The sequence below is a fragment of the Poecilia formosa genome, unplaced genomic scaffold (genome assembly GCF_000485575.1).
Source record: "Poecilia formosa unplaced genomic scaffold, Poecilia_formosa-5.1.2 Scaffold136, whole genome shotgun sequence".
Lineage (NCBI taxonomy): Eukaryota > Metazoa > Chordata > Actinopteri > Cyprinodontiformes > Poeciliidae > Poecilia > Poecilia formosa.
In genome coordinates, this window is record NW_006800075.1 from 1,417,180 (window position 1) to 1,436,850 (window position 19,671).

Sequence of the window (19,671 nt, forward strand, 5' to 3'; positions counted from 1 at the left end):
ATTCATGTGGAATGAGAGATTTGTTAAATAAATGATTCTATTTATCAACTTCTGTTGGAATAGATTTTTTTCCTGTTGACATTTTCCAGAATCTTAAACTCCGCTTATGACACATCCTTGTTCACTTAATACTTTCCGTCTCCTTTCCGTTAAGGCCGGCATCAGAAGCGCACAAAGGCGGGTGGTGATGGCGTCCTTGTATCTGGGAACGGGGCAGCTGGAGCAGGAACTGGTGAGGAAGAGCGTTTTGTTTCTTAAATATGCTTCTTTCATTCGGGGCAGGTGAGAACAAAGCTGTAACAGCAGGAGAGTGAGCCAAATGACTGGTCAGAGTTGCCAGAAAATATGAGTCAGACTTCTCCTCCAAGAATACCGCAGTGTGTTTTCTTCAGATTGAAAAGCGAAGTTCAGGCCAAAACTACAAGGAATGACCCCAAAATGCAAGGGTTTATGGGTATGGGAGAGCAGCGCTGGCGTGTGAGGGCTTGCTGTTTTTCATGCTTGGAAAGCCTAGCATAACAACGTGAAACCAAAGCAAACCACAGTCTGGACCGGTGCTCAAATTCAGCTGTTTTTTCGTGTTTTTAGGGTTTTTTTAAATGACCAGTAATGGAGACGTAGACGGAGGCCAAAATGCTCAATCAAAGCTAAAAGCACTGAGATCAGCTGCTAAACTCTGTAGCTGCACAGGATGATGGATTACTAAAAATGTGAGTCAGAAAGGTGCAGTGAGGCTGTATCATTTTTTTTCTCCCTGCTTTTTAAAGTCTGGGGTTTTGCTTTAAAAATGGATGAAACAAACTTAATTCAATCCAGTGTGAGGGTTCAGGCCCAGTCTGTGGTTAGGACTGAAGAATGCAAACTGCAGGTGTTGTTTTAGTGTAAAACCTGGACTCAGGAACACAACAGATCCTGACAGTCACACCTGAACTGTGTATTTACTTTAGCGGCGGGGCCAGAGATGTCAGTAATCCGATAATTGAAAGCAAGGCGTGCTTATCTTACCGAAACAAAATGTAGAGTTTTTTTAAGACACTTGACACGAGACGTGGAGAGTAATTTGTTTTCATTTGTTGCACATGCAGGCTAAAAGAAAAACCAGGAAGTTTTTCTTTTAGCCCAGGCAGTAATCAGAGAAGAAGAAAAAAGCTGCTATTTTAAGTTTTCAAAATAATAATTATAAAAGAGTTTATTTTTCTGGTCTTTGCTCTGTTTAGATGATGTATAAGAAGTCAAGAATTTATTACTACTACTAACAATAATTATCTCTTACTGAACTAACTACATTAGACTCAACAATTTTGAGTTTATGCTTTTTGGAATAAGACGTAATCGAGCTTAAGTGATGTTTACTTGTAAAGCTCTTTTCAGCAGCAAAGCATAATACAGTAACCAGTTATGAAATAAGCAATGACCATTACATTTTGTCATCATCAAAATCATCAAATAAATATACATCAAATACATTAATAAATATTCCACGTACTGCTAATCAAGGCTAGCCTTGATTTAAAGGAGCTCTGTGTTTCGACATCTTTGCAGTTTTCTGGAAATTTCTTCCAGATTTATGGTTCATATAGAAACTAATTGCTGCTTGTCTATTTTTGCTTCTGGTACCAGGGATGCAAATTTCATGACTTTAATGTCCTTTGCTTTTAACTGAGTAATAAAATATTTTAAATGGCTGTCTTACGTAAAGCTTGTTTGTTAAATTTGAGGTATAAACTTGGACACTGGTAAACAATTCAATCTTAAGTCATTTTGCATGTTTGAAACAGACAAACATATGCTGAGGGTTTTTTGTTGCTCAACCAAATGTTTTGACTGCCAATCCACAGTGAGTTTTTTTTAAATTTATGTTTATATAAATTACACATCATTTTAGCTTCATTATTAAAAAACGTGTTCCATATCTATCTCCCATTAAGGTGGACTGCATGGAGGAAGCGCTCCAACATGCAAAAGAAAACCGTCGCTCTCCTGACCTCAAAGTCTCCGTGCTACTGGACTACACTCGCGGATCCAGAGGTCGGTCTCCGTCAGACCTCTACGCTGTTGTTTGGGCCAGATCTCTGTGCTCACCGTGTTTCATGCGCAGGTCAGATTAACTCCCGGACCATGCTGCTGCCTCTGCTGCAGCGCTTCACCTCTCAGATGCGAGTATCTTTATACCACACTCCGGACCTGAGAGGCCTGCTGCGACTCCTGGTGCCGCAGCGCTTCAACGAGACCATTGGAGTCCAGCACATCAAAGTTTACCTGTTTGACGACAGCGTCATCATCAGCGGGTACGTAGAGTTTAATCCAAGGGGATTGGAAAGCTGGACAAGGGCCTCGAAAATGCAAACGTCTCCAGCTTCAGTGTGAGATCAGAAAGTGAGGATTTAAATCTCTTAAATGAAACTTTGGGCAGATTTTTGATAGACCTAATGGTTAGACTCCCATTTCTCTGATTGACTAAAAACACCAGAATACTTCAAATTATTGAGCATACAGAGCATACAGTATTGCAGCAGTGAATGGAAGAAGCTAAAAGTCTCACATTTTTACATATAATCAGTTTGTGAAGGTTTGACGCTGTCTATATTCATCTACGGTTATTTTTCTGACAGTGACATGTTGTTTGGCTATAAAAAAAAAAGACTGGTACTTCAATCTTCACTTGGCTCAGACACAGGGAAAAAAAAACCCATCAAGTCGCAACTGATTTTTATACTGAAGAAACTTTTGGAGTTTGGTTACTCAATTTCTTTTTCTAACCGTAGAAACTTTTTGTTCCTGAAATATTTCCTCAATAATCAAAAGTTTTCAAACTTTTCCTGCACAAAGGATCTTTGGTAAAAGTGTCCTCACACTGTCGTTTGGATGTGTCGCCACTGAGCAGCCAAACATTCATTGAGCATTAAAAAAATGTTTAAAAAAATAATCTAACTTCTGTTTAAGACAATAAATAGATGAGAGATTACAAATGGTACGTCATTGTCCACATATGGTAGAGTCTTAATTAAATATCTGCTTTGAAAACAAATGGAAAGCAGATTGTAATATACTTGTTTCAAACTTCCAGTATTTTTAGATTTCCTGCCGCTAAGTTATTGCAAATCAAACTGAGGAATGATCATTGTGCATATTTACTCAGAGCACAGAACAGGTGTTTCCACTGCCAGGAAATGTTTTCAGGGCACGTTCTGTCATCTGCAGAGAAAATGTAAATCATGGGTGTGCTCTAAAGCTGGGGACCGCGGTGGTGTTGTGGTTTTCACTCCATTTCAGATCAAAACAGACAAACCCATACATCATGCTAGAGAAGGAAGTTTTCCCTGCAGTGCTTTCGAAGAGCAGGATGCGTCCGCCTCGAACGCTTGTCATTAGTGTCGAACAGCAGCAGCTTATCTGCGTGATTGCTAGACGTCCTTCCGTCTCGTGAACTCCTCTGCTCTGAAGCGTGGTCTCGTCAGTTTTAAATTCACATCGAGGCTTCCCACCAGGATCAATTAATCTCATTGTTTGAAAATATTATTGTTACATTTTGGTTTCGCCTGAAAATTGAGAACGCTGAGCGGGCTCCAAAGCGAAACATCTAAGCACTTAAGACATCGGGCGCAATCTGTCTTGGCTTTGGTTCATTTCCTTCCTGGAATAACAATAGGTTACTCGAAACTGCAAGTTAAACCTGAGTCAACAAATCATTTTCAGTTACTGATATTAAAAAAATTGTTTCAAGACATCTGCTGGTTCAACGACACTTCATGCTCCTGAAGCAGCACTTATCAGAGGTTATTCGTACCTCAACTAGTTTAGTTTTTTCATTAGAAAACATCAACTTCTGTTTTTTTCTGCCTCTTTTTTTGTCCAATCTTGGGCTTTTATTAGACGTTTTGAGCGTTTGCATAACAATCCAAAGCATGACAGAAATATCTATAATATTTAGAGTAAAAAGTTTGGTTTGAACTTTAAATAAAGTGTCTGAAAGTTGATACATTGGTAATGTTGACAAAGCAAAAGTAAGGATCACTTACTTTTCAATTCAGTTCAGCACTCACCCTAACATACATTAAGGATGAGGGTGCATTGATCATGTGAGAAGATCCTACAGCAACAAATCACCTCATATCATGACCCTTCTACCACCGTGCTTAGCAGCTTGTATCAATTGTTTTGCATTTTCACCTAATTTGCTTCCGTACGTTATGGCTATACTAGGGGGTTTCCAATCTGCAGCTCTGGAGTCACTAGTGACTCTTTGGCTCTTTTGCTAAAAATGATAAAGAACTAACTAATGTTTTTTAAACGTAGATATAATAAGAAATGCAGGTTTCTACCACTAGCATATTGGGATATTATAATGTTGAAATTAATAAGAGAGCACCTTCTTTTTATTTATTTTCACAGTAAACGATGAGGAAAAAGTCAGAACAGCGTATGACTTTGTTAACCGAAACTCGTGACTGTAACTGATATTTATTTATTGTTGAGAAATTATCTGTCACAGTTTACACTCCAAGTCTTATTGAGTTTGTTTCCGCTACAATGAAATGTAAGCCGCTCTGACCCAGATATTAGATGTACGTTTCCAAGTTGTTTCATTTACTTCAAGTTGAAATTAAAATCAGAAGAGTCAAACAATTTGATGCAAAGCCAAATAAATGTATATTGTTGCTTTGTTTAGCAATAAATTAAATGTCACGTGACATGATTATTTATGCACCTAAAGGTCTAACTGCAGTAATTGTGTCTTAATGTGTCAACAACGCTGTTGTTCTGGGAAGGATGAGCCCTTGGCATCCTCCAGGGCTAAATAAAGTGCAGGAATGTGGATAATAACTTTCAGGTTGTCTCTCACACCAGCAGCAGAAAGGCAAAGCTACGCGATGCCTTAATGTTGAACTTATGATAGTACAGTTAGGCAAAGGAATGAACTCGTCGGGCTGGTTTGGAAGGATTGTCGGGAAAGCTCTACCTAAAAAAAAACACTAAACAAAAAAAAAGAAAAACACGTGTGCATACCTTAAATACAAACTTGCTTTTATCTTTTGTAACAATGCAATACAATTTGAGCTTTTGATCACGATGCTCAGCACGACCAGGAGAAACGCCTCATGCAAGCTGAAGCACGGTGGAGGAAGACTCTTGTTTTGCGTCTTGGTTTGCAGCCGCAGAACCTGCTGTTCAAATCCAGTCCTGGAAGTCCGGTGACCTGCGGCTTCTAGATACGACTCTGTTTTAACACACCTGAGTTAAATGATGAGCTGATTAGCTGGATATGTTGACATTCTTATAAATTAATTCATAGAATCGTGAATTTAAACTGTTTTTATCTTCAAATTGTGGTGCTGGAAAAGTTTAACAACTTTGTGCTTGAATTTTACTGTTGGAAAAAGCAAACAAACTCCGATTAAACCGTAAACAGTGCAAAGGTTTTGTAGAACCAGTGGTTTTGGTAATGGGAACCGACCCATACCTGGTTTATTTGCTCTGATTGTGCATGAAATGAGGAAAATACACCAAAACATCCTGCAAGACAGAACTTTATGAACCTTGCTCGTCTCTCGGCTGTTTTCCAGGGCCAACCTGAGCGACTCGTACTTCACCAACAGGCAGGACCGCTACGTGCTCCTGGAGAACTGCCGGGAGGTGGCGGACTTCTTCTCCGACCTGGTGGAGGCCGTGGGGGACTTCTCCCTGCAGCTGCAGCCGGACAACTCGGTCACCATGCAGGACGGCATGGTGCACCCCTACAAAGGTAGAAACCGGACACGCACAGACGCACGCTGTTTTGACAACGCGTGACACTTGGCGCTCGGCTGCGGCGCGGCGCTCGGCACTGGCAGCTGACGGGTTTGGCTAATGGAGCTTGAAAGCTTAGACAAGCGAGGAGAATGCTGGTCAGCGAGGAGGACAGAGAGAGCTCTTGCGGTTTGTTAGCCACGCAGCCGGATGTGAAAATGTCAGATTTCTATTCACACACACACACGCACACACGCACACACACATTCATATAGCTTGTGTCTGTAACTGGAGCACAGCTTGCCAGGATGTTAGTTTAAAGGATGAATGACATCATGTCTGCAGGATTAGGCTGCAGAAACGGACACCAGGAATAGAGATGTGATGTCACAGTGTTGCTGGAAGAAGATATGGACAGTAGTGGGAACTGATATAAACACGCACACACCAGAGCCATTTGTACTGGATGACTTGGAAGATTTGCAATGAATTAGAAACAATGACGGGTCCTGATGCACAGCGGCAGCAGACAGCTTGGAGACAGAAGATTACTCATTCAAACCAAATTACCAAACACGCCTTCACACTCACCTTTTGGAGGAGTAGCACACATGATAAGCTGACTCACATCTAACTGCTTCACTTTTATGCTTTCCCATCAACAGAGTTTTCTTTGAGGGCTGACTTTTACTGATTTCTCTCTTCCCCCCCCCCCAAGGACTATAGCACAATGAAACTGAAGAATTACACAATATGATCAATTTTAAATGATTAAAGAATTTGTCTCTAAAGTTTTTCTAATTTTTATTTAACCCTAAAGATTATTTTACAGCTCATGAATGATTATGTAGCTCCAGTACAGTAAAAGGAAGCCAGAAAAGATGTAATTTTTGATGAAAAGTGGTTGCTGCTGAGAAAAAAACAACAAAAACCACACTTCCGGGGGAAAAAAGATGAAATGGGGAAGTACTCAGAGTTTGAGTTCTTGCAAAGAAAAGAAGCTGTAAATATATATATAAAAAAACCATTTACTGAAAAGACTTCACACTATAGCTTCCAGTCATTTTAATGCCCACATGTAAGTAAATAAGCCTTATATTTTTAGCATATTAGCACAACTTTTTGCTTCACCTCACAGTCACTTGGACTTTATTACAATTTGTCACCACAAACCATAATGTGATTCATTCTGACTCTGTGTGATAGAGCAGCACATAATTATGAGGTGGAAAGAAAATTATTCATAGTCATAAAAATAGTTTGCAAATAAAAAACATCTGAAAAGTGTGGCATGCATTTGTATTCAGCCCCCCATGAGTCAAAACACGATAGAACTTCATAATAGTAGACGCTACAAATAAATGTCTCAATCAACTTTGCATACCTGGAAGCAAAAAAAACTGATCCTTTCTTTGCAAAATGTATCTAAGCTGTTCGGTTTTATCTCCATCTGTGTTGTTGTCTTGCTGGAAGGTGAACCTCCAGCACTGACTCTCACCACATGATGCGGCCACCGCCATGCGTCACTGGTGGCGTGTTCAGCCTGATGCATGATGGGTTCCCATCACATGCAGGTGGTTCTGCAGGTTGGGTGAAATTATCATGTATCATTTATTGTGATGCATATCTTATCATGATAGTGTCACCATAAATTCCACTTAATTCCAGTTAACGTTAACTCCTAAAACTGTCCTTATTGCTATCTATGCTACTTTTTTTCAGTGTTTGTTCATTAAAAGTGAATCAATAAACATCAATACATTTTGAAAATATTCTTAGTTGCACTTACTGTGTGCGTTTTAGTGAGACAAAACAAACTTCTTTGTGATTGGTGTCCTAAAGAAGCGGATTACAAATAGAGCAGCATTTGTGTTTGTGAGGCTCTAATTGGTGTGACACACAGAGCCATACATTTGCCTTAAGAAGAAGTAATAAATAGTTCTTATTGTCACAATATTGCCTCAGAATATCGTGATGAGATTTCAAGTCCAAATCGCCCAGCCTTAGTTGTGTTCCCTACCTTCTCATTTTAGGTAGACATAAACGTTTTGGAACATTTTCAGTTGAACTGCACTCTTCCCATTTTCAGACGATGGGTTGAAGAGTCCTCTGAGAGACGTTCAAAGCTAGGAAAGTTTCTTTTATAAGCTAACCCGACTATAAACCTCCTCAGAAACCTGCATTCCTCGGTCTTCATGATGCTAAGAAGCCTCTCCGACCGGAAACAGCTGCTTTTTTTATTCAGCGTTCAAATGCAAACAAGTGAACTCTACTTACCAATTAAGTGAGCTTCAAAGACGCAGTGTGTTTTACGTACGGATATAAAACGGGCTGAACATAATTGCACTTTTTGTTGTTCCGCCTCATAAAACCCCAATAAAATATATTTTCTATGGCACAAACTGTGAAAAAATTCAGGAGGTGTTAATACTTTTGCGAGGTGTTTCCATTTTCGTAGGAGATTTCCTCTCCATATTTTACCCACAACCCACCGCTGCCATAAAAGTAACAAATCCTTGACCAGAACACCGCGACCTCCGAGGTCGAGCCGACCCCTTCTCCCTCTTCACATTAATCTGTGTCTCCATGGCGACCAGGAAACCGGGAGGACTTCTCGGCAGCAGCGAGGAAGCGCATCATGGAGGTCGTGAGCTTGGCCCGCGTGAGACAGCACCAGCAGCTGCGACGCTCCAGGGAGGAAGAGGCCAGGAGCGAGGAAGAGGAGGACACCTGGGTGTTCCCCCTGGTCCAGATGAAACCTCTGGGCATCCGGATGGACGAGCAGGTCACACAGGTGAGCCTCTTCTCTTCTGGTTTGTGTGTTTGCACAGCTGGAAGATGAAAGCAGCTGTGTTTGTAAGTCGTCCGTCTTCTCCTTCTGCGTCTCCCCGGCGCTCCAGCGGCTGCTGACAGACGCCGGGCCGGACTCCACTGTGTTTCTAACATCGGGTTACTTCAACCTGACCCGGGCTTACATGCGGCTGGTGCTGGAGACCGGAGCCAGCTACCACATCCTGACCGCCTCCCCAGAGGTCAACGGGTTCTTCGGGGCCAAAGGTGTCGCCGGAGCGATTCCTGCAGCCTACATCCACATCGCCAGGCAGTTTTACAACCGAGTGTGCCAGCTGGGCCAGCAGGAGAGGGTCCATCTGCACGAGTACCACCGGCCGCAGTGGACGTTCCACGCTAAAGGTCGGTGAGGTTCAAAGGTCAATCTAAGGCCTCGAAATGTGTTTAGCTCCATCAGATTGGATGGAGAGCATCCATGATGATGAGACGTTCGCAGAGTCTTTGGTCCAAACGATTTTTATCGTTTAATTGAGTTTTTATGTTTTTGAAGATTTAATTTTAGGAAAATCTGGATTTTTTTTTTGGGGCTTCTGTAGTTCAGAGTGACCCAGTCAGCCATCTTGTTTGACAAGCATGTGAAGTATTAGTTTTTCTTTTTTAGCTAAGACTTTTAAATTTTTTAAATATAAGAAAAAATATCATACTATTACTATAGCACAGTCATAATAATACGATAATAGTCATACTGCAATAAAGTCGAAATAATGCGAGAATAAAACGTTAATGATACCAGAATAAAGTCAAAACATAGGAGGATGAAGTAATAATAATTTTATCAGAACTCCAACACAGAAAATAACAAAAACTTTAATGAGGAATGTTGAGCATCTGGTGAAGTTATACTTTGGTATCGGTTTTCCAGATAAGAGGAAACTTCATCTTTAAACACATAAACATCAAATTGTTTTCAGCAGCAGGATTTTGAAACAACTGACTAAACAACAGAGTCTATTTTGAAGAAAGAACAACACAGAGGTACAAACGTCATGTCTCGATAACGTTTGAAGCTTTTTTTCATCAAAACGACTTTTTTCTTGTAATTTAGAAACATTCTTTTGGTAAAATATTGTCTTTGTTCTTCCAATATTACGACTATACTCCCATAACTAATTGCATGTTTAGACTCTTTTCTAGCCTGTAACATCTTTTCTTCCACTTTTACTCTCCATCCATCTTTGGATCAAATCTTAACCATCTTCCCTGTTCCTGCTAAAAAAAAAAACAGCATCCCCACATCATGATAATGCCACTGCCGTGTTTCACCATGGGGATGAAGTGTTTCAGCATGTTGGTTTTCCTTCAAGCATTAAGTTTGGATCTCATCTGGTCAGAGAAACGTTTTCTGTGTTTCTGCAGCTTCCCCTCCATGGTTGAAACGCTCTTTATGGCTGTGAGTGAACTGTGTGCAAACATCAGGGTGATTATGTGTTGGAGAAGCGTGTAAATGTCTAAGAACTCCAGGAAATTTGTGTTATCAGCCACCTCCCCACAGATAGCAAATATTGCAATCTGACCTGCTGATATTGCTCTCAGTATCATTAGTTAGTCCTTTTAATTTCACTAAAGCAGATTTTCCAAGTAAACTTAACAACTCAAAGATAATTAGAGGTCCAGTTAACTGGTATCATGTCATAAAACAGGGATAATAAAATAAGATAAATAGATATTTAGCCAGTAAAAGGCCTCCATTAGGGAGGTAATATAAAAACATGAAAAGTCTTTTAAATCTTCTATCTTTTTTGCTTTTTCTAGCTGTTCCACTGGTTTTCTTTACACATTGAGTCTTAAATTATAGTAGAATAAAATCAAACATTTCATGATCTCAATTTTATTCCTTAAATTGCATTAAATGCATCCAGGTTTTCCATCTTTGGTCGTACATTTTATCTAAGTCCTTTGCTTTTTCCTTTACTTTTTGCTTTCTGTACATGTGTGAGGTAAAATTTATTTACTTTTATTTTCTTTATTTATTTTTTTTAAAGAACGGTTGGTTCTCTTGGTCCTGTGTTGGAGTCCCGACTGAGGAATTATTTTTTATTGCAACGTTTGGCTCTTCCTGCACGGTGGAAGTTTGCCTGAAATCTCTAAGCTACCAACAGAGATCTGCTCAAGAGGCGGACTGTTGTTTATTTTCAAAACATTATTGTTTCTGTCTCCACTACCAGGAGAGTGTTTTTAACATATAAAAAAATAAAATGAATCCCAAAGGGAAAGTAACTGTAACATCTGTTCTAATTCCAGTTTTGGCTTCAATAAGTAGCTTATTTACAGGCTGTTATGCAAACTTTAATGTCGGCATGACATTAACGATTTACTCACACATCAGAGCTGAAGAACCAGGACATTTTGAGAAGGTTGTATTAAACTTAAGTAAGTAGAAGTTTTCAAGTCAGCTTAGCTTGTTTTTCATAAATTATGTAGGTTCTAATTTTCTTAACAAGAGTCTCAAAGTTTCCGTTACATAAATCTTGTTACATTGAGTTCATTTATTATTAGAGATGTGAAATAAATGCTGTCCAGATTTTCATTTTGGATTTTATTTCTGGAATAATATAGTCAAAGTAAAGGTGTGAGCTTATTCTGCTGCAGTACGAGATTATTTTAGGCAGAGGAGTATTTTTGTATGTATGGAGTATTTTTACTTAGTTGTTTTACTTGGTTTTTAGTTTTACTTGAGTGAATTTGTTAGGAAGTGTCTCTAACTCTTACTTGAGTAAAATGTCTGGACTCTCTACTCACTGAGTGATTAATAAACTTGTTTTAACCAAAACGTCACCAGAAACACCAACAGTTTTTGTTAAATCTTTTGTTTAAACTTCATATAAAAAGAAGCATATTTGGGAAACCTTTTCTCTTTTGCCTGATTTAGTTGTTTTTGTAATTATGTTATTTATTTATATGAATTTTGTTTCTTAGATTTCCACATCATTTTATATTTTGGTTTGTCTGATTATGTAGTTTTTAAATCTTGAACGACTGATGTTTTGATCAGTTACTCAGTACCTGAGTAGATTTTTTTTTTTACCAAATACTTTTCAACTCCTTACTTTTGCTGGAGTAAGAATATATTGAAGTAGTGCTACTTTTACTTGAGTACAAGTTTTTGTTTTTGAGTAGCTAATTTCTTCTTGGTGTGGAGGGTTTTGTAAATTTTTTGTGTTTTTTTTCTTTTCTTTTCTGTCTGTGATATTTTATCACTTGTTTTCCATCAGCTGCTCCTGTTAGCAGGCGTGACAGTCGACCTCCTTTCTGCCGTTTCTCCTCTCCCTGTACTGTAATGGTTCCCTGGAGAGCCGACAGAGCAGCTCAGGCTCTTTTTGGTGTGGGTCCATTAGTCACGCCCTCCACCTTTCTCTTTGCTTTTATTTTTCCTTGGCAGCACAGCCTTTTAAAACGAAGTAGGTCACCGTTTATGATTAATTTGGGCGTGTGGGCGCTGTTAAATGATACGTTGTCACAGCTTCAGGGTAATTGTGCGAAATGGCGTTTTACTCGAACAGCGTTGCACGATTCCAGGTTCGCTTGGTGCCAGAAAAGTCCAGAAACAATGGGATTTCTTCATTTCTGGTGTTGTGCAAGGGGCGTAAATGAACCGTTCTCTATATGAAGCGGCCCATTAGGAATGATGGGCTCTGCTGTTTCTCTTGTGGTTGTTACGGTATGTAGGTTGACGCAGGAATCTTGTACACTCACTCTGTTGTAGCCTCAGGACAAGGATGCACACTCACTCACTCTTTCTCTCTCATATTTTGAGGTTTTGGATCAACGCTGGGGATTTCTTCTTGTGCTTCCTCTCAGTTGTGGTTTCAGTCTGCTGAATCCGGCTCTCCGAAACTTTACTGACCCCCTCCCGCACCGCCATCTTCTTCACAGGTCTGTGGTATTACCTCTGGGGGCAGGACAGGCCTTGCCTCACTCTAATCGGTTCCCCTAATTTCGGTTACCGCTCGGTTCACCGCGACCTGGAGGCCCAGATCGCCATAGTGACGGAGAACGAAGCCCTTCAGAGCCAGCTGCAGGAGGTCTGCTTGTCACGATGATGATGATGATGAGGATGATGAGGATGATGAGGATGAATGGCTGTGCGTGGCGCGGCGCTCACCTGGCTCACCTCTGTTCTGACCCGGCAGGAGCAGGAGACGCTGTACCGGCGCTCCACGGAGGTGTCCGACTCCACGTTTCAGCAGCCGAACCGCTACGTCAAGCTGTGGGTCAAGCTGGTCACCCCCCTCATCAAGAACTTCTTCTGAGATCCAAAAGGTTCAAACCGACACACAAAAAAAACACTTTTTACACACGATGAAACCTGAAAGTATTAATGTGTAAAAGGGAAGTATTATGTAGAATCGACTTGTCTGAGCATTACATCATGTTATAATGTTAATATTGCTTTCATTCTTTCATGCATGCTTGAGAAATCCTTTAATCTCCATGGCAACCATTCAGCTGCGCAAAACGCCTGGGTGTACCTAGCTCCACCTTTGAGGCCTTTGCACCTCAGAGCTGCAGTTTCCACTCCCCCACTCAGCTCCTTCAGACTAGCCAGCAGCAATTAGCAAACACCTGGTGGAGCTACTGAGCTCGTTAAATGAGATGCTTCCCAGTGAAACTCTGGTAGAAATGTTGCTAAAAGGTCAATAGAGGAGCCATGTTGTGATGACTTTCTGAAGGAGGAGTTTCAGAAAGAGCAGGAGTTTTTAAAGAGGCAGAGGCCCAATTAAGTTACGAAGACATGAATGATATACAGATACATCAATTTTATAACAACTGAAGGTAACAGTTACTTGATTGTGCTATAAAATGTGCCTGGAAAACACATAAACTAAGTTATTTTATTAGCTTGGCATCAAAACCGTGTGATTCGATTAGGTGTGCTAAGGAACATCTAGACGAAAATCTAAAAGCTGCAGGACAACGGCATTCGAAAACTGGAGCTCTCCTGACTGTAATTGTCCTTACAGTATAACAGGTTTTCCTTCCACTAAACTTTCTCTATATTGACTTTCAAACAAACGCCAACAGCCAGTTTCCAAACCAGTGACCTTTTCAGGTTTGTTCTTCTTCCTGAGGTTGTGACTGGCAGTCTGCTGGATAACTGTCGAGTCAACAATCTTCCTGGATTCTAGTCATTCCTGAACCTGAACGACGAGTCATTCTGGACTCGGCGCACAGTGCAGGAAACACAGGTTGAACTGTGGAGTTACCGAAACATGGAAAATGTTAAAATGATGTAATTAGTTCAGTAGAAACAACAAATTCAGGTTTTTCCTAAAATCAAAGTGTCATATAAAGACGACCAGGGATCTCAAATTAGAAACTGCATCCGGTGTCACGGAAGGTGCAACTGCAGTGAAACGTCTGCTTCTAATCAAGTTGTTGTTTCTTTCAAAGTAAGAGCGTGCACAACAATAAGAGCGTTTTTGTGTTTTTTTTCTTTCAAAATCTCTTTCTATTTCTTACTGTTTGTTCAGTGTCACATGCTATATAGCACTTTGAAATGCCTTGCTGCTGAAATGTGCTATACAAATAAAATTTGATTTGATTATGATTTGAACATTCTACTGCCAGAAAGTCGCAGCTTGGGGTCACAAACAGACAAACTGCAGCCATAAAGTGTTTTTACTTCAGAGTGTGAGCAGTAAACAGGTTTATTAAAGTGGATCTGCTCTTTGCCAATTGTCCTTGACCTCTGAACTGTTTTAAAATTTGCACATAAAGTTAGGGAACCACAACAAAACCTTTCTGAATACACAATATTCAAACTGGGTAAAATGTAATTTCCTCAACTAATTGCTTGGAATATTTCATTCTGCATTCACTTTTTAAACTGAGTTACTAAACTAAGTGAACTTTGCATCAATATTTTGCTTTCCTTTTTTTCATTTGAGCGTTTTTTCCCTCCACTTTTCCCCCCTCAAATTGCCCATTTTTGCAGCGTAAACAGGATGCACCCGTCAACATTTTGTGCAGCGCCGCCCGCTCACACATACAGTAAAACAAGCTGTGGGTTCTTTGAAATTCCTGCAGTCATTGTGGCGATTCCCGTCCTCCCCTTCCCAGAACCACCGCAGGGAGAGCGGGGACAGCGGGTCGGCTCATTCGCCGCGAAGCGAAGCGAAGTGAGTCAGCGCGGCGTTACGGCGATGATTCGACACTTTGGGCCAGGCGACCTCGCCGGGGTCATTAGGAGTAAACGGAGAGGTCGCGCCGCATTTCTCCCGCTGCTCCGGCTGAAGGACGAGCCGTCAGCTGCAGGGCGAGAGAAAGCCGCTCGGATTCTGAGAACAGGAAGTGTTTCTCAGGCTGGAAACTGCCGGTAAATGGGTGGTGTCTTATCACTACCTGGACAGAGAGAGAGAGAGAGAAAAAAAAATCTGAGTCATCAGCTGCCAGAAGGAAACAGTTTAAAATAGATCATCTTTCTGCCCTGAAGCGTAACAAATACGCACACATAGAATCCGTGTGAGGAGAGGATTTAATGCTGGAAAACTGCAGACGAACCGGTTTGATTCGTGTCACAGGATCAGTGTAAAACTTTGTTATAAGTATCCTGACAGATGAGAAAATAGCAGAGGAAACAAATTGTTCAGATTCAGCTTTTACTGAAATGGAGATAAGTTTAATATCTGTGTTATAAAGTAGCTGCAAAATGGAAGGTTTCTGACCTTTAACCTGTATAGTTCAATAAAAACAAGCTAAAATCTGAGTTGCGTTAAGTAAGGTTGCATAAGAGCGTGCTCTCTAATAACTGGGAAGCTGTTTTTCCTGACAGCTTCTCAGTCGGATCTTGCAGCAGATTCATGGTCTGCAGAAAGATTCAAAATCATTCAGTCTGTCGAAACGTATCAGGAGTTAAGAAACATTTTACAGAGTTGGACGTACCACGGATGCAACAGGAGGCCCGTCATCGTAACTAATTCCCAGTCCCAGAAATTATCGCGATAAGCGATACCATTGCCGTTTTGAGACCTTTTTCTAGGAATATATTGATATTGATATAATAATGAAAGTTTGTCCTCTGAGCAAGATATTCAAAGAATCCAAAACAAAACACAAAAACCAAAAACGATAAATTAAAGATAATTAAAACCAGTTAAAATCAAAACCATAAATAAAATGAATTATATAATCTCTGTAATTTGTTTAAAAAAAACCCAAAAAAACATTGATCATCAGCTCATTTCAATTGATCGTGTGATTAATTGCTTATTGCAGCCCAACATTAATCAATAACTGGGAGTTTCCCTTTAGTTGTCGTTTTTATTTAACAAAGAACAACTTTCTTAATCTTGCTAAATTGTACAAACATTCAAAATCTCCCTAATCCATGTTGGTAAATGTAATCTGAGGGAACGAAGTGTGAGCTAAGATAACCACAGTGAAGCACGGTGGTGGCAGCATCATGCTTTGAACTTGGTTTTCTATAGCTGGAAATGGAGCGAATTATGAAAAGTTTCTCTCAGTTTTAGTTTAAATGCATAATAAGCAACAGAAGTATTTTACTTTAAGTTTTTCCCCCTAAAAAAAAGTTCTGAAATCATTTAGTCATGTCTGTTTTCACATGGAAAACCAAAGCAAAAAAAAAAACAAAAAAAAAAACAAAAAAAAAACAGGGGTATAAATAATTTTATATCCATTACAAATGTGGAAAAAGATCGAGAAAATGAAATGATCTCACTAATCTTTACAACTTTCCGAAACAGTCAATCCGGTTGGGTGTAGCCCGGTCTTAAATGTGTTGCTGTGGAGGACGCATAAAACCAAAAATAGTTAATGCTTTTATACAGACGTCATAAAACCGAATCAACTCATAAATTTCGCTGATATAATTAAACCAGGCCAATTGAGAGTCATTAAGTCTCTCCAGAGCGATCAGCTTTAAATTACTGAGGCTGTTTCATGTAAAGACCTAAAAGTTTGGGAGTTGTGGGATTCGTCCAGCCGCTGATAAATAGTTTTTTGTAAGTTAACGTGATTTATGTGCGAATCGGAGTGTTTCTGAATTGCATTATGAGCTCCTGTCTGCAGCCTCATTTAATATCTGCAGGTAATTCAGAGAAGTGCGGCTCTTTCGGCTCTTACCGGAAACCACAGCCAACTCCTTCACACGAAAAATAAAATAAAATAAATAAAATAAAATCAAATTTCTGACTTTGAATTCAAACAGTTTAAGAGTTAAGCACAGTAAATATGATCCAGTTATTGTCGTGTTTCTGCTACGTGTTTCTCTCTCTCTCTCCCTCTCATCTCCTGAAGAACTCGTTTTTGTTTTTTTTGTCTTGCTCTGAGTTCAGTTGGAGGTTCCTTTATTTTGCGTTCCTTTTGTTTTCTTTGTTTGTTTCCTTCTGGCGTGTGATCGACTTCACTTCCAGTACGTCCTCTATTTTTATTTTCCCGAAAGAAGAGGGCAAAACAAAAGCCGTCCTCTCTCCAACAATAGCCTCGCCTGAGGAGGGTGTGAAGAGATCTTATCTGCAGCTCGGTTCGTCTATTGTTGGGAAGGAGCGACAGCAGCAGCCTCGGGCCTCTCCGGTTCGGCCGCGTTCACGTGCAGCGACGTCCAGCCGGGATCCAGAAAGGCTGCGGGCGTTTCTTTGTTTGTTTGTGACCGCCCTCTAGTGGTGAAATGTTGGCACTTCAGGAGGGAACCTAACATTAGAGGTCAGAGGTTCATCTCAGTTCGTTGGAAAATAATCCGTGAGTTAATTTGTTTCAGTAACAAAAAACGTATTCTTTATATTTATCCTGCGCAGTGAAATATATTAACATTTATTTCTCTTAAACCAAAATCAAAAATGTATTTTCCTCAAAATAAATGTAGTACATTATAAAATATGGCCAGTGCTATTTTTTTATGAATTGTTGCATCAGTAAAATGTCTAATTTTGCTGAAGTGAATTTTCCTAAACTCCCTGAAGGCCCCAGTAATCAATGTTGCTAATTTGCAGTTTTCTTACCACTTTTTCTTCCACTCAATTTTCTATTAATATTCTCGGATAAAGTAGCAAACACAAAAAGTGAATTAAATTAATTAATAACATGATTAATTAAAATTCAGTCAATTTCTACTCTGGTTATTATTATTTGCAAGTCGATTTGGTTTACAGGCTGTAATTTATTTACGTTTTCACTTGAGTGCCTTTTTAGTCATTTAGGTTATTTATTTTTTGTCATTTTTTAATTTTCTTTTTTGGGGGGTTATTTAAAATATCTTCCAGTTCCAGTATTAAGATCTTCTTACAATATTAAAGTTTATTTATCTTTGAGAGACCAGGCCCGCATTATTCTGCCACTGACGTTATATTTGTTGTGTTTTCAATTGTTGTAAGCCATAATCTTGTAAATAGCTTAAAAAGTGTTTGGAATATATAATTCTGTGTGAAATTAATACATTTTTTACTATTTTGTGTTGAATTAGTGAAGCAAATGAACGTTTCAATGAGATTTTAATTTATTCAGAGCACCTTTAGGCTTTCTCATCAGAAATAATTGTGATTTTTAAAAGTGCTGTTTAACAAAAATGCAATGTTCCTAAAAAGTTAAAAGTAAAAGATGATTTTATCTATTTTTTTTTAAATCTCTTTAAATTTGGGATTTTTCAAGACAAAAATGACTCCATTTCAAAAGTTACAAACTTGGAATAAGTTTATCATTTTCATTTGAAGCATCTATTAAAAATATTTTGAAATACATTACACACGCGTTCTCTTTTTTTGATAAAGTTTGTCATGATCTTATGAGAGAATTTGACGTTTCTCAGCCATATTTCCAGAGTTTTCACTCGACGCCCGTCATCATCTGAATGTTTCTCTCTGTCGTCTGCAGGCGGTTCTTTTATTTCGGGTTGGACTCGACGGTTTTGAGCCGAGGTCCTGCAGGAGGCGTTTCCCTGCCGTCACAGGAAGTGACTCGCACACATGAGTTGGACGTATGATGAACTTAAAGAGGGCAAACCCTCTTCCGCTTTTACATTTACCTCCACCATCTTAAAAAATCTGGATTTCTCCATCTGTACTGACTGGAAACATTTCAAACGGAGAAAGCTACTGATCGTCTTTCCGTCGCATCGCATGCTTTCGGGCTGAACAGAGACGTGAACGTCTGCGGCGTAATGAAGGCTGTGACGGTAAGCAGACGGGTGTGGCCAAGTGCTGCAGTCCCTGAGGAGCTTTAATAACAGCTCTCACGGTTTGTTTACGGCTCTGCCCACAGATACGTGTACAGTTCTGTGTTATGTTTGTAAATTAAAGGATCTGCTCAAATTTTAAAGTGACTCAAAATGTTTGCGTGCTTTTTTTTTTGAAGATAAAGCTTCAAGTACTCCAGAAGTTTTACTGAAACGCTGCAAAAACACAAAATCTCACCAAGTAGTTTTGGTCAAATATCTCATTACACTTTAAATAAAACAAAACTCACAAGTAACTTTTCAACAAAATATAAGACCTTGTTTTAAGTCAATAATTCCTCAACATTGATAAAAAATAAGTACAAGTTTCACTGGAAGATAATCTCACTGATAGCACAAACATTTTCCATGTAATAAGTGAAATAATCTGCTACTGAATCCAGAATTTCAAAGTGATTTTCATAACCTGCGTTTTGCTCATTTTACCAAAACATTTTCAGTTAAAGACACAATAGAGTTTAATAAACTCCAGTGATAGGACAGAAAAAGCGTCTTCCCTGGGTAATTTCAAATTGATGGTATCTAGTAGTTCCTGCTTTCCTTGTTGCTTTCTGTAAAAACCTCCCTCATCCTTCCTGCTCTGTAAACAAACATTTGACAGCCTGAACCGACAGCAGAGGTGAGTAGAGAGCCAAAAACTTCACCCAAGCTGTAGCTGTTGAAGGAATTAACAGTAAATTAGTAAAAGCATAATTGAATATTTAAAAAATACATAATCAGATGGACCAAATATAAAGTTGTCGAAATTTTGGTATTTGTTAAAATATAAACTTGGATAATTGATATATTTGTCAATTTTTCCAAATTGATTTCTTTCAATTTAAAACTTATTAAACTAATAAAAGTGCAGGTCTGTCTGGTGAATTTTCGGCTCTTCATTCAGTGAAATTACTCACTTTTTACTCAAC

At 39.3% G+C, this 19,671-nt stretch overlaps 1 protein-coding gene across 2 annotated transcripts in view; it reads left to right on the plus strand.

The window, feature by feature from the left end:
• pgs1 (phosphatidylglycerophosphate synthase 1) overlaps positions 1-18,851 on the plus strand; it is a 28,879-nt gene extending 10,028 nt beyond the window's left edge. The window contains exons 3-11 of one of the 2 annotated variants that reach the window (XM_007562477.2): positions 155-232; positions 1,929-2,028; positions 2,099-2,288; positions 5,565-5,743; positions 8,325-8,521; positions 8,628-8,919; positions 12,451-12,599; positions 12,708-12,837; positions 18,403-18,851. In XM_007562477.2, the coding sequence (XP_007562539.1) occupies positions 155-232; positions 1,929-2,028; positions 2,099-2,288; positions 5,565-5,743; positions 8,325-8,521; positions 8,628-8,919; positions 12,451-12,599; positions 12,708-12,827 (1,305 nt within the window). In that variant the 3' untranslated portion in view covers positions 12,828-12,837; positions 18,403-18,851. The other variant, XM_016676614.1, reaches the window with a different exon arrangement.
• Positions 18,852-19,671: the final 820 nt, after the last annotated feature.